At 39.9% G+C, this 8,933-nt stretch overlaps 1 protein-coding gene across 1 annotated transcript; it reads left to right on the top strand.

Moving 5' to 3' along the window:
• Nucleotides 1-370: 370 nt before the first annotated feature.
• LOC129753491 (uncharacterized) lies at nucleotides 371-8,214 on the top strand. The gene is made up of 5 exons (XM_055749308.1): nucleotides 371-642; nucleotides 689-761; nucleotides 5,016-6,872; nucleotides 6,923-7,577; nucleotides 7,619-8,214. The coding sequence occupies exons 1-5, from the start codon at nucleotides 371-373 to the stop codon at nucleotides 8,212-8,214; spliced, it is 3,453 nt and encodes a 1,150-aa protein (XP_055605283.1).
• Nucleotides 8,215-8,933: the final 719 nt, after the last annotated feature.

The following is an 8,933-nucleotide window of genomic DNA, read 5'->3' on the forward strand; positions in this document are numbered from 1 at the left end:
TTCCTTTGGCGCAATCTCTTTGCGCAAGCCTGTTTGCGCAAACCTTTTCTTTGCGTGACATTCTTTTCATCATCCTGTTGTTCCAACATCGGGGACAACTTTTGTTACACTTTCGCGACCGAAAGCTCGATCGAAGTCCGGATTGTCTCGACGGCCTAGAAAGGCATAAGGCTTGTCGATTCGGAGCACACGGGGTGTGCTAAGTTTCTGCTGGGCGGTCGACGAACGACGAGGGAGGCAGAAATCCACGAAAAGACAACCCTCCTTAGAGCCAGGAGTGACTAGGTGCTGCACATCTATTCGTGTGGGCCGACAAGGTGTGGTTTCGGTAAGACAAGGCCGCAGGTATCAAAGCATCATCGGTCAGCGGATGACATTCTGCGGGGACACGAGCGAAAATCCGTGGTGTGGTCCAAATCTCCGTACGACGAGTGAGAGTGCATGTCTAGAGGTGCACCTGGCGGTGTCCAAGATTCGTCGAGTGACAAACGGCATCACTCGTGTGCCAGAGAGCAGCATTGCACGTGTGCCAGCAAGCGGTGTTGCACGTGTGCCAGCAAGCGGTATTGCACGCCTATCGAAGGTGAACGAGAGTGAATCGGAGAGGTGGCGCGAATCGTTCAGCGTGGGTGACAAGAACAGGTGTGAACCTACGGATTGCTGAGGGCGTTGACTGGGCGAATCCCAGGCGTGTGCCGAATAGATCCAGGGAGCCGCTCCAAAGCAACCGAGGCGAAACCCGCAAGGCAGCGAAGATGCACGTAAGTCGATTTGTTTACAATGTGAGGTGGGAAATAACATGGGTGTAAAATTCAAGCAACCTTAAATAAATGTTGCCATCATATGTTTGCGAAATATTTTATTTATTCGTGGCACCGACACTAAGCCTTTGTCACAGAGGGTTAAAAGGCGCATATAGCCTGCTTCTACTCTATTTAGTAAATATTTGTAATATTTTATCGCCAGTGAAAAATTGGAAAGAATTTGTTCACTGCAATTAGATTTTCATAAAACGGAAATTATCATTTTTGAATGTATACTTAGATTTTGGTGTTTTGTTTTCGCTAATTTTATATTTTTCTCAGAATTTTTAGTATTATCGATATAATGTTTTAAATGAAACAGTTGAGATTTGCAACGCTTGCGTAAAAAACAGTTGAAGAACCGCCTGAAATATAACGAGAAAAACAACTAATTATCGAAATTGAATAACGCTTGAATGTTACTTCGACTTTCCTTATTGCATGGCGACCGTCAAAAATGTTTAAAACGAGAAGCGTCACTTTAATGTGCAAAGTATTTAGATGAGCCCCGCTTTCTCAATTTCAAAAGGAAACAGACGCCAATGGTCACTTCTGTCAGTGTGCTTAAATAACTAATTAGTCGATAGTGAGTGAAGAGTACCGAAAGGTCATAAATACTACAATTGAGTGGCTTCTTTACGACTTACGATGCAAAAAAAAATTCTTCATCCGAGACCCCTTGCAGAATATAGTACTGAGCTGGACGACAATCGTTTCTACCGACATGTGTACCGTCAACTTCAGCTCGGAGGACGTTCAAAAAGCCGTAGAGTAAATAAGAAAGTAAATAAAATAATCATTGGTAATAAATGGAGGATTGTTTAAGCAGGCCTGAGAGACAATCGAAAAGAGGGAATCCTTATTTTGCTCTGTTTGGATATCTCATTCTAGCTAGATGACTAGCCAGCTTGAGCGATAATCAGTTGGACTAGAGAATTCGCTACTACCCTCGATCTAGTCGTGAGCGCACGCAAACTCTTTTGCAAAAAACAACAGCTTAAAGCAAACTAGAAAAACGCGTCACGCTCCGGACGATGTCGATCCCTGATCGTAAAAAGCAACCAATTGCATCATTTTAATTACTGACAACACCTAGATAAGCGAAGACAGGTGAAGTTTGCGAACGATGATTGGCAGGATCTTTCCCATTTAATATCCCATAAAGGATACTTTTGCATCGTGAGGATCAAACTTATAGTAATAAGAGATTACTATCATTCACTCATTTATCCCTTAATGCTTTAATTTAATCTACTAATGGAATTTATGAAAGTTACAAGGACGTTTCATCTATTTAAAAAAAATGCTAAAACAACTCTTACGAAATAAGTAACATTAAACTTTACGTTGTCTAAGCATGTTTCTTAAATGTCGGTAATGATATCGCCCCAAATCAATCACCCAATCGAGCCTTCTGGCGCGTTGAGTAACAACTGTTTTACGAATTAGATTCGATCATCCCGAAACTTGTTTCACGCCGAAAATAAAAACAACCAAACAGTAAGTCAATAAAAATTGCAATCTGGAGTCACGGTAGCTCTATCCTTGATCGGAACCTGGCCAAATGGAAAGTGTTTGGATGATCGACCTCGAGGGGAATATTTTCGGTGCTGCAAATTTTTATCCGATCCCGGTGATCTCTGGTTTTTTTTTGCTTTCTATTCCTTCGGTTTGGTGACGATCATAAAATTTGCAATTCGGTAGTAAAAGTTTCTGTTTCACTGATGTAGAAGGATAGCTCAGGTTAAGCCAAAGCGAGCGATAATCTATGGCAAAATTTTGGCAATGTGAGAAACTTTTTCTAGGGGGCAATGCTAAACCTGTTCTCTAAACTCTAAACTGTTGGCAAACGGCTGGTGACTCCGTTAGGAATTTGATTGCCAAAAGTTAGTGGTGCTGTTGCTGCTGCAGCTGCTTCTAGTGTAGATTTCTTCAAAATGCTGCTGCTCTATTTCCAGCTTGGAAACAGCATGAAACCGATTAAGCTATATCCAGATAAATTTAAGTATTATGCAAATTTGAGTCAACCTCCTGCATGGTTTGCAATATTTAATTTGATACTCCTTGGAAATAAAATCGACGCTCCTCTAAATTGAAAAAATGTAGATGTTTAAACCTTTAGTTCCAGTTTATCACGTAAACAAAAGTTTAATAGAGAAATTTCACATTATTTTCGACCGGAGATAAACAAATTTTACTTTAGGATTTTATATTTAATTTTTTACTTTTTTTAGTTAAATTTTGTTGTTTGAATTCAATTCAGTGAGTCTTGAGGAAAAAAAACTTAAATATTTAAAGATTAAATACTAAAATTTAAGCAATTGCATCAAGTACACATTACTCCTGAAACCGAAAAAAAATAATGGAAGGATGAGGCCCTTAAGACCTATGTATTTCAATAAACTGTTAGTCACTAATATCTATCTACACAGAAGTTTGTTTAATATTTGTTAACTTTTCATATAACTTTGAACAGAAATTTCCAAAATTATATCGCATTTTTTTGTCCGTTAACCGTAGATGTTAAGCTTGGTAAATTTTAGCGTTTTCTAAAGAAATCTCTCTTTTGAAATTAAACGAGGGCTCTAGAAAAAAAATATCAAATTTAAAAAAAGACTGTTAAGTAGAAAAGGCAGTATGCAATGATTCCCCTTACACAATACCGATTCGGTACAAAAAGGTTAGAACGAAAATAATTTTGATTCTGAATTATAGCCACTTTAACTACAAAACGTTTCAAGATGACGATAGCTAATTTTTTTCCGATTTTTTAATGTTTTTTGGTTTTTATAATATTTAAAGATGTTTAGACAACATTAATGTTTCATATGAATCAGCCATAATGTGGAATTAATTCAGTAATAGTTAGTTTGTATTACAATGTATTCCAAAAGAAATGTCTTGCAGGTTGTATCAGCTGTGACCTACCCGATCAGGAGGGAAAAACAAAATTATATCAAAATGAGATATTTTGATTCTTATATTTTTCTATCTAAATGAGTTATAATTCAGTACTCGTTGGATGTTAAAATATCTCAAATTATATCAAAAAATCTGTACGATCATAGCTAAATTATATCAGTTTTTGATATGCTCCTATCAAGATTATATCTCGTTCAGATAGCATTGTTTGATATTGGACAGAACAAATTACATCAAAATTATAACTTATCAAGATATGAGTGCTTCGAGAAAATTTTCTAGTGGAAAGTCAATAAACCACATTATTTGATAAAACCATGCCCCATTTTTGGTTACCCAAAAATTTGATTCAATTTTATGAATCTGTTGAGTTGTACGTATATCAAAATAAGATAAAATCATTTCATTTTAGGACAAGTCGAAAAAAATTTTGATCATTGAATATGAGCTCAATCCCATTCAAGTTTGTCAATCAGAATAAGATATAATTCAGATTGGAGAAACTTAAAATCGAAAATTTGAAGAACTTAATTCTAACTGAATCAGATGTAAATATCTTGGTGAGATACGTTTGAGTTATTATTTTGATATGCTCTCCTGATCGGGTACCAATCTAAGAAAATTTTTACTCAAAAATATCTCAACGAGAAATTTGTATTGAACTCAGTTATACCTTTGATTTCAAAACCTTAGCTTTTGTCGGTTCGTAAAAAAGCTTTTATATCTCAATTCAAATCGTACGATTCCGTGTTGGTTCATTTCGTAACCGGAAATTTAACAAATTTTCAAAGTGATTTATATTTTCAGAGAAACATGGGGATCAAAGAAAAGGAGAACAAAAGCCGTAAATATCATGAATTTCTCCAAAAAGATTCAACGACTGATCGACAGCACTTGAACCTGCAATCTTCGTCTGTTCTATTTACACTATTGTACTTTTTTAAACATTAGTGGACCTCTTAGTTCTCTTTATTATGTAAATTTGACAAAAAACTAAAACAAAACAAGTAGGTGTTTTTCTTGAAATTTTTCAACTTTTCTCGGCATCTAAAAGCAAAAAAAATCACCTATCATTTACATTCATGACACAACGAAAATTTTCTTATTCAATTGCACTAGTTCACTAAATTTTACAAAAAAAAATCGTGAGCTTTATTGAATGAGCTATATTTTTAATGTGAATTTGAGCGCTGAATCCAAAAATGAAATTAAAAAAAAATTCAGTAGAACAGTTTTTGTGTTATGCTCCGAATATAAAAATCCGAATAATATCTTGAATCTTGGGAGAAGGTGAACGAAACCATCGAAGACATCGAGAATCACGACGATTACAACCCAGACACAAGTGATGTGAATGATGAACGCGTAACTTTCGTGAACATGTACTACAACCTCAAGGGCATGTTCATGGAAAAGATTAAGGAGCTGGAGGAGTCCTCTGCATCACACCAATCCACAAGGTTCATGGATTCTTCGCTTCTGCCGACTGTCGAACATATGAAGTTACCCCAGATTAAGCTTCAATCGTTCAGCGGTGACATAGATGAGTGGTTGAGTTTCCGAGATCTGTTTCTTTCGCTGATTCACACCAAGGCTGATCTTCCCAACGTTGAAAAATTCCACTACCTTAAGGAATGTCTGTCAGGGGAAGCTAAGGCAATGGTTGATCCGTTATCCATTACCGCAGTGAATTATCAGGTCGCCTGGGACATCCTCATGAAGCGTTATAACGATAGCAAGATTCTTAAGCGAAGGCAGGTTCGCGCGTTGTTCAGTCTACCAAATGTACCAAGGGAATCTCCGTCTCAGCTACAAACACTTCGGGAAGGCTTTGAACGTAGTGTTCAAACGCTGGATCAGCTGGTGAAGGCAGAGGATTACAAAGACCTACTCTTGCTGGAAATCCTAGGGTCCAGGTTAGATCCAAGTACACGTCGAGCATGGGAAGAGGTATCTGCCAACAAGGAGAAGGACAAGATCAGGGATCTTACGGAGTTCCTCCAGACACGAGTGAAGGTATTGAGCTGCTTGTCCTTGAATAACGCCGATGCAAGAAGAGATCAACCGCAATGGATTCGGAAGCAGCCCACAAACCGAACGGCCAACAATGCTTCGCAGTTTACCACAGGCCGATGTATTGCATGCCCTGAAGACCATCTTCTCCATCAATGTCTGGCTTTCAAGAATTTGTCGGTTGCAGAGAGGGAACAACTGATTCGAAAACACAGTATGTGCAGGAACTGTTTAAGACGAGGTCATATCGCAATGAAGTGTCCGTCAACATACGTTTGTCGCAGCTGTAGAGGGAAACATCACACTTTGCTGTGTTTTCACGCCGAGAATAGAGTCGCACATTCCGCCGTCACTGAAACTTCCATGGGGCAACGAGGTGCTGAGCGGGCCGAGTACGTTGGGGAATCATCGTCAACCGGAACTACCTCTGCAAACACAGCTAGAAGGTCCAACTCAACAATGCTATTAGCTACAGCTGTCGTCATGGTAGAAGATTGTACTGGATTCAGTTACCCGGCCAGAGCGCTTTTGAACTCCGGTTCTGAGTGTAACTTCATGACAGAAACACTTTGTCAACGGTTGGGAGTGCAGCGGAAATCAATAAATATCTCGGTAGTCGGTATTGGTCAAGCAAACAGCCACGTCAAGCACCAGGTTTCAGCTTTGATTCGATCCAAAATGTCCAGCTTTAGCAGAAAAATGGATTTTCTCGTCCTTCTTAAGGTTACAGCTGATCTTCCTACAGCTACCATCGATACTTCCAATTGGAAACTTCCACCAAGAGTTAATCTTGCCGATCCATCCTATTGTAAATCAAAGTCTATTGATCTAGTTCTTGGAATACAGGACTTCTTTGAGTTCTTTCAAACCGGAAACAAAATTAGACTAGGAGAGGGACTGTCAACGCTGACCGAATCGATATTTGGATGGGTGGTATCTGGAGTTGTAGACAACTGGCAGAATTCTTCACAAACCGTATGTAACACAGCTGTTTCACAAGATTTGGATGAAATCTTAACTCGACTTTGGATTTGTGAAGAGCTGGAGCCTCTTCAAAATTATTCGCCGAACGAGTCGCGCTTTGAGGAGCAATTTGTGCGCACGGTGCTCAGAGGATCGGATGGAAGGTACACAGTGAGCCTTCCAAGGATGAAGACGTATTTCCAAGCCTTGGCGATTCAAAGGATATCGCTTACCGACGTCTTCAAAGCCTAGAGCGTCGACTGGCAAGGGAGCCAGAGATGCGCCAACAGTATACTCAGTTTTTAGCCGACTATCTGAAGCTTGGGCATATGCGGAAGATAGATGAGACCCTAGATGCAGGACGAGTACGCTGTTATTTACCGCACCATCCGGTGATTAAGGAATCGAGCACTACCACCAAACTTCGAGTTGTATTCGACGCTTCGTGTTCGACATCCAGTGGCAAATCACTCAACGATATTTTACTAGCGGGACCGGTAATCCAGGATGATCTCCGGTCAATCATCCTAAGAAGCCGAACGAAGCAGTTCATGATCGTCGCTGACATTGAAAAAATGTTTCGACAAATTCACATTAGCGATGCGGACAAACCCTTGCAGAGTATTTTGTGGCGAGAAGATCCAACCGAGGAAGTTAAAACTTACGAATTAACCACCGTAACGTATGGGACCAAACCTGCGCCGTTTCTAGCTACCAGAGTTTTGAAACAACTAGCAATGGATGAAGAACTACGTTTTTCCAAGGCAGCCAAGGTATTGATTGAAGACGTGTACATGGATGACGTGCTCACAGGAACCGACGATGAGTTAGAAGCAGTTTTACTAAGCCGTGAATTGAGAAGATTAACAGAATGTGGTGGGTTCAACCTTCGAAAATTTGCTTCGAATTCGAGGCAGGTTTGGAGGATTTACCTGTTGAGTATTTGGCGTTAACGGCAGGCGAAGAGATTGATCTCGATCCCGATCCATCGGTAAAAACGCTCGGACTAGTATGGCAACCAACGGATACGTTCAGGTTCCAATTCATCCTAAAGCCCATCGGAGTTAAGGAGCCCCAGACAAAACGGAAGGTCTTGTCTGTAATCGCGACACTGTTTGATTCATTGGGACTGATTGGAGCAGTCATAACAACTGCAAAAATCATGATGCAGCAACTTTGGTGTGTTGAAGACGAGAATGGCAAGAAATTAGATTGGGATCTACCAATACCTCGAATCATTGATGAAACCTGGCGGATTTTCTACAATCAACTTCATCAATTGAATGATTTACGGATTCCAAGGTGCACGCTGATTTCAAATGCGATTGAACGAGAGTTGCACGTCTTTTCTGACGCATCCGAAAAAGCATACGGAGCATGTGCTTATCTGCGAAGCAACGACCAATACGGAAACTTCATCGTCAGACTCCTCACTTCAAAATCAAGGGTATCACCTCTAAAAACGCAGTCAATACCCCGATTGGGAATTATGCGGAGCGTTGAAAGCGGCTGAGTTAGCTGAAAATATTCAGAGCGCTTTTAAATTTCAAATTACCCTTCATTTCTGGACTGATTCAACATGTGTGCTCCAATGGTTGAAGCACATCCCATCAACGTGGTCAACGTATGTCGCCAATAGAGTATCAAAAATACAGAAGGTTACGGAAAGGCACCCTTGGAGACACGTTCCTGGCGTTCTCGTGGCATAACTCCCGATCAAATTCGAGATAACAAGCTATGGGTGGGAAGGCCCGGAGTGGCTACGACTAGATGAAGGTTGTTGGCCACATCAGACGGAAAGGTCAAGCGACGAACACGTTAAAAAGGAAGCTCGGAAAACTGCCGCACATAACGTTATTAAATACGATGAAGAATTTGGATATTACTACTGCAAGAAATTTTCGTCGTTTATCAAGCTCATTCCCAGCAAACATTTTTGTAGGTATATTTCTCAACAAACTTTGCTATACGTTTTCATATACATTATAAAATCATCTTATATAACTCGAAAAAACAGCATTTACGTACTAAAGTGGAGCAATATACATACATATTTTTAACTTCTGGCTTATGCGATAAGTGTTGTAAAAATTGGACGATATACAACACCATTTACCATACATCCGACAGTATGCGCGAGAGCGCAAGTTTAGCCCTCAATGCATGCAAACCGTCGCCAGCGACAATATTTGCTGCTTCTCTCATCGGACAGTTTAACCAAATGGACCCTCT

The sequence above is a fragment of the Uranotaenia lowii genome, chromosome 3 (genome assembly GCF_029784155.1).
Source record: "Uranotaenia lowii strain MFRU-FL chromosome 3, ASM2978415v1, whole genome shotgun sequence".
Lineage (NCBI taxonomy): Eukaryota > Metazoa > Arthropoda > Insecta > Diptera > Culicidae > Uranotaenia > Uranotaenia lowii.

Excerpts from the sequence above, each read along its gene's own strand:
- LOC129753491 (XM_055749308.1), top strand. The coding sequence starts at position 371 with ATGACATTCTGCGGGGACACGAGCGAAAATCCGTGGTGTGGTCCAAAT. Across the intron at positions 6,873-6,922 it reads GATCGGATGGAAGGTACACA|GATATCGCTTACCGACGTCT; the intron begins GTGAGCCTTCCA and ends GGCGATTCAAAG. Across the intron at positions 7,578-7,618 it reads GAGAAGATTAACAGAATGTG|GTTTGGAGGATTTACCTGTT; the intron begins GTGGGTTCAACC and ends AATTCGAGGCAG.